General features: G+C 36.9%; 1 protein-coding gene across 1 annotated transcript in view; it reads right to left on the bottom strand.

Moving 5' to 3' along the window:
• Window positions 1-16764, bottom strand: part of SVEP1 (sushi, von Willebrand factor type A, EGF and pentraxin domain containing 1) — a 205027-nt gene that overhangs the window by 118355 nt on the left and 69908 nt on the right. The window contains exons 4-6 of the mRNA XM_052644513.1: window positions 10103-10261; window positions 8972-9151; window positions 3563-3742 (exon numbers count right to left, since the gene is read on the bottom strand). Of these exons, the coding sequence (XP_052500473.1) occupies window positions 3563-3742; window positions 8972-9151; window positions 10103-10261 (519 nt within the window). The remainder of the gene's footprint in view (window positions 1-3562; window positions 3743-8971; window positions 9152-10102; window positions 10262-16764) is intronic.

Consider the following 16764-nt stretch of genomic DNA (forward strand, 5'->3'; position numbering starts at 1 on the left):
TGTGAAATTACATCAGTGTATAATTTAACTTAGGTCTCATAACTATGGTTTCAGAATTTTCTCAATTTTGTTATTTTTTTAATTGTATTTTTAAAATGTCTCCTTTGTCCATTTAATTCATTTCCTTTATCCCTCCTTGGAGTCTTCAATATTTTTGTTTTGGTCTAGTTTCATATGTCGGAAAATGTTAAAGACCTTGACTTTTTTATATGTGTTTCAAATAACTTTTCCTTTTTCTTGTTTGCATTTTAAATATAGAAAATTTATGTCTGAAGTACTGAAATGTAAAGCTTTATATATTCAGATCTATTGTTCTTTTCTTTTTAGGAAATTATGCTCTGTTAAAATCCGTAGTTTGCCCATTTTCCTACATTTCACTCCTTAACCTGCCTCATTTAATTAATAAAATTAATTGAACTTAATTTTTTAAATGAAGCAAGAGTCCAAACTAATTTTTAGATAAGCTTTTCCCCTACTGATATCTAAAATTTTCCTTATTGAATAGTGTATTTTTCTACAAACTAATGTTTGTTTCTGAGGCGTGTTTGCTTCCATTGTTCTGTGCATCCTTGTACCATAAATCCACCATATTAATTATCGTGTGTTCATATTTGTCTTACGATGGTAAGAATAATATTTCTCTCATTGTACTTCATGTTCAGAACTTTCTTATTTTGCAACTGTCTACTCAATACTCTTTTTAAAATTAATTATTTTATTTCTTCTTTGTTGCATCAGGTCTTAGTCGTGGCATGAGGGATCTTTCGTTGCAGTGCACGGGCTTCTTCCTAGTTGTGGCTTGTGGATCCCAGAGTGTGTCACAACTATTGAGCCCGCATGCTCTGTTGCCCTGACGCATGTGGGATCTTACCTCCCAGACAAGGGTTGAACCCGAGTCCCCTGCATTGGAAGGCAGATTCTTAACCACTGGATGACCAGGGAAATCCCTAATACACTTTCTATTCATGTCCATCAATGTTTAAGTGGAAAATTTCATAGTAATGATGGCTATTGTCAGAATTTGGGGGCTACAGGGAGTTGTTCCCCAATAAATTGTATTAAATAAGGATGGTTAACTTCAAATCAAATTCTGCTTTAAATCATTACAGAGATGGGTACAAAAATTTTAAAGAGAATTCTTAAAGTATTTTAAAAATTTAAGTTAAACTTAAGAATTAAAGTTTTAAAGAAAAACTCCAGAGCAACCTTATTAAATATACTACCACTTTTAATACAAGACTGGGTCCCTCACAAGAAAAGCTGCTTGCTCAGCTATGGAACCATAGATGATTCCTGGAAGTAAACATTAATATTTAGATACAAATTCTAAGCCAGGGAGAAAACTTTCCAACAAAAGGGATTTATTAAGATTTAATGTTCCATTGCTAAACCATCGTTTTTGCGGTGGACAGATCCATCATTTTCATTTAATTCTGTGAAATATCTGGAGAAGCTAACTCCCTTTGTTTTAGTTTTATGCCAACTAAGTCTAAGGTTATCAATAACCTCAGGTATGCAGATGACACCACCCTTATGGCAGAAAGCGAAGAGCTAAAGAGCCTGTTGTGAGAGTGAAAGAGGAGAGTGAAAAAGTTGGCTTAAAACTCAACATTCAGAAAACTAAGATCATGGCATCTGGTCCCATCACTTCATGACAAATAGAAGGGGAAACAGTGGAAATAGTGAGAGACTTTATTTCTCTGGGCTTCAAAATCACTGTAGATAGTGACTGCAGCCATGAAATTAAAAGATGCTTACTCCTTCAAAGGAAGGTTATGACCAACCTAGATAGCATATTAAAAAGCAGAGACATTACTTTGCCAACAAAGGTCCGTCTAGTCAAAGCTATGGTTTTTCCAGTATTCATATATGGATGTGACAGTTGGATGATAAAGAAAGCTGAGCACCGAAGAACTGATGCTTTTGAACTGCGGTGTTGGAGAAGACTCTTGAGAGTCCCTTGGACAGCAAGGAGATCCAACTAGTCCAAACTAAAGGCAATCAGTCCTGAATATTCAGTGGAAAGACTGATGTTGAAGCTGAAACTCTAATACTTTGGGCACATGATGGGAAGATCTGACTCACTGGAAAAGACCCTGATGCTGGGAAAGATTGAGGACAAGAGAAGAAGGGGACGACAGAGGATGAGATGGTTGGATGGCATCACCGACTCAATGGACATGAGTTTGAGTAAACTGCGGGAGTTGGTGATGGACAGGGAGGCCTGGCATGCTGCTGTCCATAGGGTTGCAAAGAGTTGGACACGACTGAGCAACTGAACTGAACTACAACTAAGTCTGTCTACAGTTTAGGAATCCTTGTAGCTTCTGCCTCCAGGAAATACAATGCCTGTCAGGCCCACGTCTTTTAGTAGGCCATAACAGCTATCTCATTGCTAATAAACTTTACTTACGATTTTTAATATTTTATACCCCCCTACAAGCTTTTTGAGCCTGCACAATGAGGGTCAAAGACTTTTTTGAATTCCTCAGTAAGGCCCAACATCCTTCCTGGAGACCCTCACTTAGCCTTGGATCCTACTAGATCATACTAGAATAAACCTAGAAACCAATTTAAAAAGTCTTCTCATCTAGGATCCTGGCATATTCCAACTTATTCCCTACATACAGTTCTCCTTTCTATTTTGGAAGTTGGTTATTTAATGAAATAGCTCTTAGTGCTCCCAGGTTTACTGTATTTGACACCTTTTAAGGGTTCACTAAATGGTGGCTGCCATCATTTCATGTTGATCATAACGATCATGATCATTGTTGTTACCATTACTAAAGTGCCTACAGTGTATAAGCAGCAGCAAACTGGAAAAGCTGCATTCATTCTGGACCCAACTACAGGAGTGAGATGTCACAACTCTTAGTGAAGGACAATAAAGAAAAATCTTCTGATGAAACAGAATTCTACAGCCAAGATTCACCGGTTCATAATTTTATCATTTCAATAACAAGGTAAAGTAAACTGTTCTCAAAAGTGAGGGAATTACATGGCATTTGCTTTTAAAACACATCTGTTCCAAATGTGCCCCAAGTATAACAAAATTCATTATTATTAGAAGCTGTAAACTTCAGGGACTTAGAAAATTGGATTCTGGTGTAGAAGTCTTTTTACCAGTGGGGAGGAGTAAAACCACATACTTGTTCATGTATGTACCCGTCATATATCTATATACATACGGATGTGTATTTATACTCATATGCCTGTATACATATGGATGTGTCTTTATACTCATATGCCTATATACATATGGATGTGTATTTATACTTGTATATCTATATATAGATGTGTGTTTATACTCATATCTGTATACATATGCATGTGTATTTATACTTGTCATTCTATGTACATATGCATGTGTTTATATGCATCTTGAGTATAAATGTGTATCTATATACATACATGATACTTGAGGGAGCTGGAGGTGTTCAGGACGGATGTGTATTTATACTCATCATGAGCCAGTTTTTAGTTCCAGGTCTTCACAGAAAACAGGAGAAACCAGAGTGCTACAGAAATGACCCATCCGAGGCACCAAGCCCTAAGAACTTACCCACACACCGGGGTTCTGGACCATCCCACTGGGCGTTTACTTGACAGGTAAGCCTAGCACTTCCTTCTAGTCTGTACCCTTCATCACAGGTGACCAAGCACACGGTCCTGTAGGACATTTCTCCAGCTGAACAGCTGAGGCGGCCATGTTTGGGCTGGCGGAGACGAGGGCATGTTCTCACTACATGAAAACAATTAGATCACTCAATAAAGACAAAGAAAAAATTATAAATTTAATAATGCCTACAGATTGCAAGCAGTAAATAATGCAATATTTTTAAAAATTAGAGTGGGATAATTAAAAGTATGTATTTTATCAAATGCATTGCCTCAATAATATTCCTGTTGTCTGCCTCTGCCTACAGGTGGGAGAGTTAAGCTGTTGAAGGAGTCTGGCCCTGGCCGGGGGATGATGGCTGTAGCCTGGGGATGGCTGACAAAGGGAGGGACTTTCAGCTCTTAAGGGGCCTTTGCTGTGATTCTGAGAGTTCAGGTTCAATTCAGTTTTCAGACCTCTTATGAAATGTGTATTTATACTCATATATATTCCTTTCTTATCCTAGTAAAAAAAAAAAAAAATCTTGTCGTTTCTTACAGACAGAGCTGAAGGTGAGAGAGTGGTCATCTTTTTCCCTTATTGCTTTCCCAGGCCATTCTCTTTCCCTTCCTCCTGAACACCTCCAGCTCCCCTCAAGTATCAGATTATACACACAACATCCTTTTCCCCCAACTGTCTGCAGACTTCTAGGCCATTTCTCATTCTCTGACGATTTTGTATTTCTCTCTCTCTCTTCCCTTTCTTTCTTCCCCTCTCTCTCTTTCACAACATATGCACACACACATGATGGTGATTTCGTTATCTATACAGATGATCACTCCAGTACCTGAGAGTCATATTCCTCACGTCGTCTTCTTCAATAATCATGTCCTTTCCCTTATTTCAGCACCCCCTCCAAGTCTTAAATCCTCCAGACCTGACCATGACCAATCCAAGGACCCCACTCTCTGACAACAACCTGTCTTCCCAGATTACTCCCGCAAGAGCTTCAGCTCCATCGAACTCAACACCCGATTGCAGCCTCCGATCCAGAAGACCATGCAGTAATCAAGAACTTTGTTGGGACTCTGGGTAAGATGTCTTTCCTTCTTTTATGAATTTGTCAATTTTTCTTATCAAGCAAGTAGTTACTTATGATGAAAATTTAATTTTAAAATAATAGGAAAGGAAGTTGGGGTAAAATATTCAGTGCATATTCAACTGAAGTCATGGTTTGACAGAATCTACTCAAAAGAAGCCAATTCTATGTGAGTTGACAGAATATAAATTCTGATTTCATGAAAGATATATTTAAGATTGATTACCCCTTAGAGAAAACTCAAGAATTAGAAGTTAAACCATAAGCCCTAGATTTTCAATTAGTTTGAAAGGAAGTCAATTATTAATGACAAATGAGTATAATTATGTTGCCTTCTGTGTTTTGATTTTTATTGAGTGTGTCCATCATGTAAGTAGAATTTTTATTAAGTGTGTCCATCAAGGGCATAGAAAATATTTTGCCTTTCATATTTTGATTTTTCTTGAGGTAATCATCACAGGTAGCACAATGCCAAATGCCAGGTAGGATTAAAAGTGAATAAGATAAATTACTATGATCAAGATATATAAAATCTAGAAAACCACATTAAACAACTGCTTTTCGATTCAATAAACTGCTGAAATGATTCCAGCTTTCCAACTTGGGACAAAATGAACTGGCAACATGTCTCAAGAGAACTGATAGTAAATGAGAACTGGTGTTTCATACACATGTGAATTATATTGCTTCTCAAAAGTGTTGGTTTTAATAAACTTTTCATTGCTCCTCTGGGAAAACAAAAGCATATGTAGTAAATCCTATTTAGTTCTTAAATATTGTATGTTCCTTTTCAACCAAGAATGATCATTTTTATCATTTTGAATAGGAACATGCTTATATATGAGTTTCAACTTCAAAAACATTTTTATTTCAATAAGCTGGAAAATTCTGCAATAAGTGTTTGACATTCATATTAAAGCAATCCTTAAACATTTATTAAGCCTTTTGAAAACAGCAATTTAGTATTTTAAGAGAACGGTTTACTTGGTAGCAGACAATTTAAGAACATGTTCTGGTTCTCATTTGAACGAATTGCTATATTTTTTCTCAGATTCACACTTTCTGTCCATCTCCCAATTGAGACAGCCTTAATGAAGAATGTATAAGAGAAACAAGAATCAAGCCTGTTAGTTATTATCTAACACTACAAAACATTCAGGATGTAACATGAAATTTGTGAAAAGTTTTACATTTTATACTGGTCTTTCATTTCTGTCTCACTTTTAGAAAGACTTTTAAGAAAACAAAAAAACAACTAAAATTATCCTGTCTTTATAGTCAGATTTAAATTAGATCTTTAAAATGCTTGTTTCTCCATACTATGAATACAATTAACTTTATTGCTAAAAACGTTCAACATAATCTGACAATGTGGTGTTTTTAATTTGTAAAAAATGTAACATCAGCAAAGCAAAATAAATCAAAGTGCAGTAAAATGAAGTATGCCTATAAAAAATATATTAATGAGGAGCCAGAGGAAGAGCCTGAATTAGTACCTGCCTTCAGGACAACCTTGTTCACTGATAAATTAGGAAGCAGCACTAGAGATGAAATGGAAAGAATTTTAGGAAAATTCACATTCTTGAGCATTGCTTTTACTTTGACTAAACTTATTTTATTTATATTATGCAAATTGCATAAAATGCAATAACCCTGCTTTGTAAAAATGAAACTGCATGATGGAAGTGACACAGAAGACCACTAATGTAATTTGTCAATGTATCTGTCAGTGTAATACTTACCAACACGTGTATTTGTTAAATTCAGATTTTCAGTCATTCAGCAGAGGTATAACCAAGAATTGGCTGGGGTAGGAGAAGATATACTCTATGCTCATAATGAGTTCACAGACTAGCAGAGATGATAGAGGAGTTAATTAATAAAAATACAGTGGTGTCTATTGTAACAAGCTGGTTAAGCTGGCAAATGCTGTCAGAATCCCCTTACAGTGGGCCAATTTGGGGTTGATTGTGGAAGATGAAAGAGAAGCAGTAGTCACTGCAGGCAGACTCACTGATGGACAAATGTAGACGTACAGTAGGTTCCAGGTCACGTTTTTCTTGCTTGTCTCCACCCTACATCTCAACTGCTAACCCTGTTGACCCAAGGTGGCTCCAACTCACTGCTAGGTTCTTGGTATAGGACCTCAGGGCGGGGTTACACAGAGGTGAAGCTTCTCCTAGGCTTCCCAACACACTTCTCTCTTGTGATTCCACTACAGCAGCTGCCTGGGCTTGGATTCTTGGGCTGGTAGTAACTCTTCTGAGGCTCCAGTTTCTCTTTCTGAAACTTCTACTTTCTAGTTCCTTCTAAAATTGTATAAGGTCTGATTCTTAAAATAAGTTTCTTGTCCCATAACACAGATGGGTTATTTCCTGGGTTTTCCTGACTAACCCTGACACATGGAGCGTAAGGGATAGAATGACGGCACAACAGGTTTGTGTATGCACATATGGAGGTTAGAGGTCATCCCATCCCAGAGGAGACGGGTGACAGGGAGGGCTTATCCATAGGGGCCATCGGTCCCTACAGACCAGAGGATCAAGGCTGTTCAAACAACTTACAAAGGGATGGCTTCCTGACAGGTGTGGCCATTTCTTAAGGCTTTAGCATAGGATTCAAGGTTCAGGATGGAGATTGTAGAGGGTTCAAGAGGCGGGGGCTAGATCTTACCCTAAAGGGATTGTCTTCCTGATTTTCTCCCTCTCCTTTGGAAGGCCAGTAAGGGGAAAGTTAAAATGTCAGGCTTTCCACCTCTTGCCATGAGGTATTTAGGAGAAGGGGTAGAGATTATACATAGACCTTAATAACTATACAGGAATATATTTAAGAGGTTCTTATGATTAACTTTTTCAGGAATGGGCTTTTTACCACTAGAAACTATGTGCCTGAGAATGTCTCGGCTTTCCCACATAAACAATCGCTTGTCAGAGTTTAGAGATCTAGGGTCTAATTCTTTTCTTTCAGAATTTTGGAAATATTTGCCAATCTTCTAAAATTTAGAGTGGATAGTAATGGGCTCATGGTGAGTCTGATTCCCCTTCCTTCATAGGCAACGTTATTAAACATTTCTAACTGTGAAACAGGCACAATTTTCTAATTTTTCCAAGGCTTTCAGAAGTTTCAGTAAGATTATTTCCAGACATGGATCTGTTTGCAATAATTTGTTTTCTGGCACTCAGTAAGTGGTTTTAAGTTCAGTATCAAAGATTTCAGTCATGTGTATTTTCAAGATTTCAGTTTGCAGATACATTCTTTGATCTTCTACGGGTGCCTCTTCTCCGCTCCATTTTCTCTCTGGATTCCTAGTCTGCGAAGAGTCTATTTCTTCTGACTGTTCTCATGTCATTTGATTCCTTCACCTTTTTTCTAATCTTTCAAATGTTGCTCTACTTTCAGAAGGATTTCTGGGGTTGATTTTCTAACTTATTAATTTGGCTTTTAACTACGATCTCAGGCTTATCCCATTTCTTGGAATCCTAATCTTACTTTACCAATGCAATGGTAACTGTCTTTGAATCTCAGTGATTCCATTACCCCCCACCTCTACTTTCAGGTCCCCTTTGTTCAATCTGTTCTTTTTGTAAATACAGGTAAGAGTCTGAATTAGGACCTGGATTTAAGCAAATTTGTAGATGAGTTCAGTATTGGTAGCTGATAAATACAAAGATGAATGTCTCCTGGGGTTCACAAGTGACCCTGAAGTTGTGAGTAGGCTGGCTTCCCTTATGGGTGTGGGAGCTGAGAGAAGCCAAGAAGATAGAACTTCTCACTCTACTGCGGGTAAGCAAGGTGATATGCAGTCTTGGAGTAGTCAAAGCCTCAGCAAAACTTTTATGGCATGCTGTCTATTCAAAGTCAAGGCTGGGGATGTATATGTTGGCTAACTACTCTTGGCACAGGATACTGGCATGGTTCCCCAAATCCTGCCATCAAAACAGACATCAAAGCCCCATGCTGACCATCCTCTAACTCTCCCTGCACCCTGTCTTAGCTGCCTGAAATCTGAGGTTTAAGGTAACTTGTCCATTTCCTTCCCAGGCAGGCCTTTCCTTTGCTTGTTCATAAAAGACACACAGAAGGCACAGTTTATGATGATGTGGTCAATTGAACTTATTAGTAGTTCTGACTAAACTTCCTATAATTTTTTCTCTTTCTGTGGTCCGTGGTCCATGAAATCAAAAGCAACAAAGAATTTACTGGTCCATTAGAGTTTAAATCAAGGGCATCGAGCAAGACAATCAATAAACAATGTGAACTGGCAGTCTGCATACCTCTGCAGGAGCTTTCGGAACCGGACCACAAACCACTGGGGAGACACAAGAAGATGCTGCTTCCCACGAGGTCAAACCCAGGGTGACATCGGACCCCACAGGCTGCATTGAAGTGGTTGTTGCAAGTGTTTCGGATAAAGTAACCGTTTTCAGGAGGCTTCAGGGCAGGGCAGTGGACAACTAACATTTACAGAAATAAAATTAAAAAGCAAAGCTAGCCTTTGTCTATAAAGCATTCTCCTCCCACATTTCCTGTTTAAGAGGACATTTTATACGCAGAGCTAAACTACCTCCAGCATTCCCATTTATTGCATATGAATTTGTAAGTGCATATTTGGAAGAACACTTACATCTCATGCTTAGTAGGTATTTGTTTCTAATTAAAGACAGACTAAACATTTAAGCCTGAAAAAATGTTTTATCCATGTGAATATGAAATTTTCTAGTTCTTGACCTTCATGTGTCATTAGCTATTTTCCTTCTCAATTAAAGCAGCATAAAATAAAGAACGAGTAAGGCCAGCAAAACATGTCTGTCACAATCCCAGGGCCCACAGCTTCTTGTACAAATTATTGGGTAAGTAAATATTTTTAATTTTTGGTATGAATAATTTCAAGGCACAGTACTTATAAAAATATTTTCTTTAAATGGATTTAACCATCACCAGGGTCCAAAATAGCTCATTTATTATTCAAATTTGCTGTTAAATTTGAGAGTTCTCAAGACTTCCCTGGTGGTCCAGTGATTTGAGAATTCCTTGTTCCCAACACAGGGGGAACAGGTTTGATCCCTGGTCAGGGAGTCAAGATCCCTCATGCCGCATCCCATGGCCCCACCAAAAATATTTATCTGGAAAAAAAAAAAAAAACTATGACACCTCTTTTAACATTCATTTTAAATGTTTTCTAAGTCTGTTTTCATAGTTGATACTTCTGGAGTCTCAGACCTCCTTTCTCTGGAACAAGATATGGCTATGTTCAGTGGTAAGAAATGCGAGACAATAAAAACAAAGAATTTTCCCCAAATAAGATTAGAGGATCAGGCCCAGTGAACTGGATGAAAACACTGGCCTTACTTCCCTAAAAGAGATCAGCTTTTATACTTCCTATCTGCCAGCAGTGGGATCCTTACCTTTGCAGGTCTGGCCAGAGGCCTGGTACCCCTCCTTGCAGACACAGTCTTCAGGAGACGTACTTCCGGGTGGAGAGGTGTGATTTTCATCAGGACATGGAAGGCAAGTGCTGATTCCTCCTGGTGAACCTTCTGGTTTGTATGTCCCGGATGGGCAAGCTGTGGGTAAGCCAGGGAAGTCCATTTTATGTGATATGTCAGTAGACAGCGAACAACATTCTGGAAACTGACTGGGGGAAAAAGAATCCCAAACAGTAGAATCCCAAATAGTCCCAAATAATCCCAACACCAGTTGGGATTATTATTATTATTCCATTCTGGAAACTGACTGGGGGAAAAAGAATCCCAAACAATAGAATCCCAAAGAATCCCCAATAATCGTACAATTCAAGCAAGAGAGAAAACAAGATTTTTTTTTTCTCTTTTAGAGTGATGTAGTTTGTAACCGGCAGCTTATGAAGTAGCCTCTTGCTGCTGCTGCTGCTGCTGCTAAATCACGTCAGTCATGTCTGACTCTATGTGACCCCATAGACGGCAGCCCACCAGGCTCCTCTGTCCCTGGGATTCTCCAGGCAAGAGCACTGGAGTGGGTGAAGTAGCCTCTTAATGTCCCACAATTAGTTACAATCACAACACACTGCAGCATGACATGGCTGGGCTGATTTGCGGGAAAACTCAAAACAGTGTACTTGAGGGGACTAAAAGGAATCAATGATGCTCAGTGCTTCAAAAAATCTTCTGAAAACTGTATACCCATATCCTAACAGCCCCCACCCCAACCTCTGCAGCTGCATCTCGAGAACTGCGCTGCTAACACTCACTCCCAATGGAATAGAATCACTGTGTCCTTTATTTTGGTTCAAACTACTTGACAAAGGATGAGGAGATAGTATAGGGCTTGAGGGAAACGATCCTACTGATGAGAAATAGGCCCTTTGAAGGAAAGAGAATCACAGACTCTGCTTTTCCCAGGCTCAGGGGGAAAAAAAAAGATGAAAGCAGGATCTAACTGACCTTGCTTCATATCTTCCCTTTGCACCAACAACGTGGCTTTGAACCTGTATTTACTCTCTCTAGAGTTACACTTCTGTAAAATAACTGAAAATTAAGAATTCAATAATAGAAGAAATTGTGGAAATAGAACTTGCAGTGCCTAGTGAAGCCAAATAAATGTAGCATTGTCAAATAAACATTAGACCATTTTTAAAAAGTAATAACCAAGGAATGTGCACTTATGTGTGATGCCATTTGATATAAATTATCTCATTTAATACTCACAGTACTAATTAATATTAACAATTACTAATATTTTTATGAATAAGTACATTATTTTTATTAGTACTGTGTCCATTTTAAAGAGAAAATTGAGGCTTAGAGTAACCTGATGATTAGGCTAAAGTTATTCAGTTAAAAGGTTATAGAGCAAAAAAAAAAACAAACAGGTTATAGAGCTATGAGGTTTTTTTTTTAGTACTGAACATTGGCTTATTATATTTTTATATTGAAAATTCAACATCACATTAATCTTGGTTGTAATTAGCAAGCAAAATATTTTTAAATTAAATACACTTAAACTTTTCCTCTTCCTGTTATCATTTGTTTAAGGCCTATTTCTAGGTAGATAAGCTCTGGCTTATTTTTTTATTTAAAGATTTTTTTTTAAGGTTTACAACAAAATTGAGATGAAAATCTGTGCTACAATTTTACAGCAAATATTTATACAGCATTCACTATGTCCCAGGGACTGTTCCACATATTTTATAAATTATCTTTTTAATCTCTTTAAGAAGTATCATAGAAATGACACTATGAAGTATCATTTATCTCATATTACAGATGAGAAAACTAAAGCACTAAGAAATTAAATAACTAGCCAAAATTATATAGTAAGTGACAAAGCTGAGATCTGAACAAGGAGAATCTGGATCCAGAAGCCACGTTCTTTATCACTACATTTTCTATGTCTCACACCCAGGTCTCCTGGATGCAAAAGTCCTTGTTTCAACTAAAATGCTAAAACCAGAAAAAATCAGCGTTGAGACAGAAGATTCATAATGTTGTTTTTAGAAAAAGTACTCATGTTTCTAACATTCTTGATTATATTTAAAAATGAAAAGAACATTTTCCCATGTATATAGTAGAAAATTCCAGAACTTGATAAATCTGTAGCTATTTAAGAATGAAAGAAACATTTTATACATGTTTTTATAAATTTATAACTATTTTATAAATAGTTATAATGATGTGTGACTTATGAAAAGCACTTCAGCAGGAAAAAGGGGAACATGACTTCAAAGCATCATAACATTAAATATTGAATTATTCATATTTCTTAATATTCATTTCTATAAAAAGTTCAGTAAATATTTGCACAGATCTTCACAAAGATGCAAGACAACACTGTCTCCCTTAGACAGAAGTCAGCAGCTGTAGGAGAAAATGATTAAGAGAAATACAAAGATGGAAAAGAAAACATAAACTGTAACAGCAAAATTAAAGTTGTCATTGGAGGCAGCAAAAAGTAGCCATAAAATTCCAAATCAACAGAATTGAGTAGACCTTGGATAAGTTGTAATATTAATGTAAGAAAATACTCTTTACTTGAAGTTTTAGTGCCATAAAAACTCATCAAGTTCCAAGCAAAATTAATAGAGTATTTCAGAATAAAGGAAAAGTATTACAAGCAACTAAGAAAGAAACAAAAATCAAACTGACATTTCACCTCTCCTGTGCAAAAACAAATGTAAGGAAAAAGAATAAGAAATATAGCTATGTGGAAAAAATATTTTGAACCCCCAATTCTGTATTTGGACAAACTATTGGCAAATATGACGAAAGAGAAAGACATGTGAGAATGTGCATGGCTTCTGGAAATCAATATGTATTTCACTGATTGAAAAGAAGTCAAAATAAAGAATTCATACTTGAGAAAAATGGTATTGAAAAAATCACTTGAGATTAAGAAAGTTGTGGAACATGTAGTATATTGTTAAAATAATTACAAAAATGAAAACAAGTATCAAATAAAGCCCCTTCTTAAAAATATATATAATCCAAGGGGAAAAAAAATAATCTTTACATATTGCAAAGAAAAAAGATTTAAAATCTGAGGGAAACTGGGAGATAGCTGGGAAGAGGAAAAGGTGAAGTTCTCATTTCATATACACCAACATGATAAAAGTGAAAGAAAACCAGGTTTAAATTTGGACACAAAGAATACACAAAACTTGAATAGAAAAAGTGCACAACCATCTAATCAGTGGAGGAGGAAAAAACCACAAATAACAAAGATATAAAAACATAGGACAAGAACATAGCAGAGAGAATTAATCACAAAACATCATAAACTAAGGTAATGGAAGTAAAACCAAACATATTATTTACCATCAATAACAGTAATGGGTTAATTTAACCCTGTTGATAAGATATAAACTTAAAATAAGCCAGAAAAATAGGTTAAAAATAACTGGATGTACCAAGACATGTTAAATATTTCAAACAAAATCTGCAAGAAGCAAACAAGTGACTACCTTAAGGAGAAATAAAAGTTTAATACATAAAGGGCTTTTTCTATCATATGAAAAATAGAATAACTTCAACAGAAAAGTTAACAAAGAACAAAATAGCTGGAGATTAAAGAAATGACAATGACCAATAACTGTTGCATACATAGTCTAACCTCACTTATAATGAAGAAATGCAAACTGATGACTACTTTTTAATTTGAAAAATATTGAAAGGATATTAATACCCATTCCCATTGTTGGCAGGCATGTGGGCAAACAGGCTTTCTCCCACTTTGTAGGGAAACCTGAGGGTACACACTAAAACCCTCCAGTGGAGCCCTTCTTTTGATACAGCAATTCATTTCTAAGAATTTGTCCAAGTGAAAGTCAACATTTTCTACCTACACATATAAGTATGTATAATTGTTAATTATATACATAAGTATGTATAGTTATAGTTTGTCATTACACAGCTTGGAGATAACACAAATGTCAAGACATGAAGGGTCTGTTAAATTCTTACGACACATCCATCCAGTGGCATATTAGCCATAAAAATACAACTGTTGACAAGGAAAGTCAATAAAATTGTGTAGTCAAGTGTGAATAAAAGCATGTCGCAAACACCATATGTGTTCTATGATCTTCTGCCTAATAAATGTATACAAATCTGTAAGGTTATGTATACACGGTATGTTTCTCTGGTGGCTCAGGTGGTAAAGAATCTGCCTGCAATGCAGGAGCCCCAGGTTTGATCCCTGGATCAGGAAGATCCCCTGGAGTAGGAAATGCAACCCACTCCAGTACTCTTGCCTGGAGAATCCCATGGACAGAGGAGCCTGGCAGTCCATGGGGTCACAAAGAGTTGGACACGCCTGAGCAACTAACACACATGGTATATATTCATGACAGAATTATGAGGCTTCCAAGGTTGTTTATTTTTGCTGATCTACATTTTCTTGTTTTGTTACACTGAATAGGTACTGTGCCAAAACATTCAAAGTAAATGAAAATTATGTATAAGAGAAAGTCATTGTCTCAAACGTATATGTTTCATTTCACAGTGACTACTTCTCTGACCTCAGAGATCACTTTGATTTCTCCTTCTCCTTTCATCTCTTTCAATATTGACATCAAAACCATATTGTTTGGATTTTACGCCTTAGAAACCCTCCAAGTTTCGCCTATCTCTCCATCTGCATTTCTCTTATTTTAGATCTGAACTCATCACCTCTCTTTCAGATTTTCACAAAATCATTTCACTGGTCCCTCAGTCTTCACCTCTACTCTTTAACCCACCTTAGATGTTTCTGCCTGAACATTTTTCTAAAATATAAATTTGAGCAAATTACTTTCTACCAAAAACTGCACCAACAGGATGAAGTCTTCTCTCTTTACTTAGATCTATAAAGACATCTTTGAGCTATCTGTAACCTTCCTGTCAGTCTGCTACAATGAATGCGTGAATTCCATATCAGGATCAGAAGCTGCTTCAGAACTGAGCAGAGACTAGTTGTTTAATTTATTTATTTTAAAGCCTTTATTGGACCTGTTACAATACTGTTTTTGTCTGATGTTTCATTTTTTTGGCCATGAAGCAAGTGAGATATTAGCTCCCAGACCAGGGATCAAACCCACACCCCCTGTGTTGGAAGGCAAAGTCCTAACCACCAGACCACCAAGGAAGTCTCAAGCAGGGACTAGTTTGCACCACACCTCCCCCACGTCAGTTTACTGGACTTGGCAGTTGGACCAATTAATTTTTCTGAGATTTAGTTTCTTTATGTGTAATTCCCTTATAAATTTGTTGCTAGGGTTAATTGAAATAATCTAAGTAAAGAAACATGCCAGACATGTAGTTGGCATTCAGTTAATGTGATAATAATGCTCCCAACTTTTAATCTTCTTAACCACGAAGGTGCTAATTATACTTCTTTTATAGGCCTGATGTGCCCAGTAGATGCTCCAGTGCTTGGTAAACATTATCTCCCTCTCTTCCCTTTCCTATCTTCCACTTAGCTTCTGCCTTGGCATATGCTGTCCTTTCTCTGGGTGAACCTCCTGCATCCCTAAAAGACTCGTTCTTCAAAGCTTCCCCAACTTTTGGAGTGGATTTTGTCACCTTCATTTCTGTGCCCCAGAGAATGTTACTCTCACCTCTCCTGGCACCTATCACACTGTATGTAACACACATGCTTGTCTCTGTCCCTCCATGGGGAACACACTGTTGTAAGTTTAGAGTGTCTTCTGGTCATCTGACTCAGCCTTTGCTCATCCCATTGCCTGAGCCAGCAGGCACTCAGCAAAGGAGGACAGAAGGTGGAGGATGGGTTAGTGTGAAGGAAGGATGGAAGTCAGAGAGACTAACAACCAGGGCAAAGTGAAAGGACATTAGACTCTGAGTCAAGACAACCGAGTTACTATCTTGGCTGCTCCACTAACAAGCTACGGGGTCACTGCCAAGGGTTTTTGGTTTTTTTTCTTTTCCTATAAAATACAGAAGTTACATTTAATGATGGCTGTGACCTTTCTGATGCTATTACTGAATGATTCTATAAATAGACTAATACTAAAAAGTAACTTAAAGAAACTTGTCACATGAGCAGTCAGATTTTATCTACAGATTTTATAATTTATTTGAAAATGGTATTACACAAAAAGGAATTAATCTTACACGGTTACTCCCCAAAACCTTTTAACTAATAAAGAATTTACAACATTGGAGAACAGTGTTTTGGATAAAAATATCCAAAAGTACATTTGGAAGGGTATTGTGAAATTCATAATGATAATCGAAAACAGACTTAAGGAGAACTATTTAAAGGCATTGCACAATTCTAGTGGGAGAGGTGTAATCAACTTCTTTGATTCCCAAGGGAGAAAATTCCTCATCTAAAACCAAGCAAAAGTTGAAAAGATGAAATTAACTGTGGTTTGAAAACGTTTCACAAGTTATGGTAAAGACTAGGGTACAGTTTTTTTCTTTATCATATGAAATCATTCCCTTCCTGGAAATGTACCAAATATTTTTTAAATTGTTCTTTTTGTTGTCAAAATAAAATTTCTCCTTTCAGAAACATCTTAGCAGTTATCAGCTATGATTACTGGAAGTGTGTTTCTTATATTTTCCTTCTGCCATCACAATTTTTTGACATC

This window comes from Budorcas taxicolor, chromosome 8 (genome assembly GCF_023091745.1).
Source record: "Budorcas taxicolor isolate Tak-1 chromosome 8, Takin1.1, whole genome shotgun sequence".
Taxonomy (NCBI): domain Eukaryota; kingdom Metazoa; phylum Chordata; class Mammalia; order Artiodactyla; family Bovidae; genus Budorcas; species Budorcas taxicolor.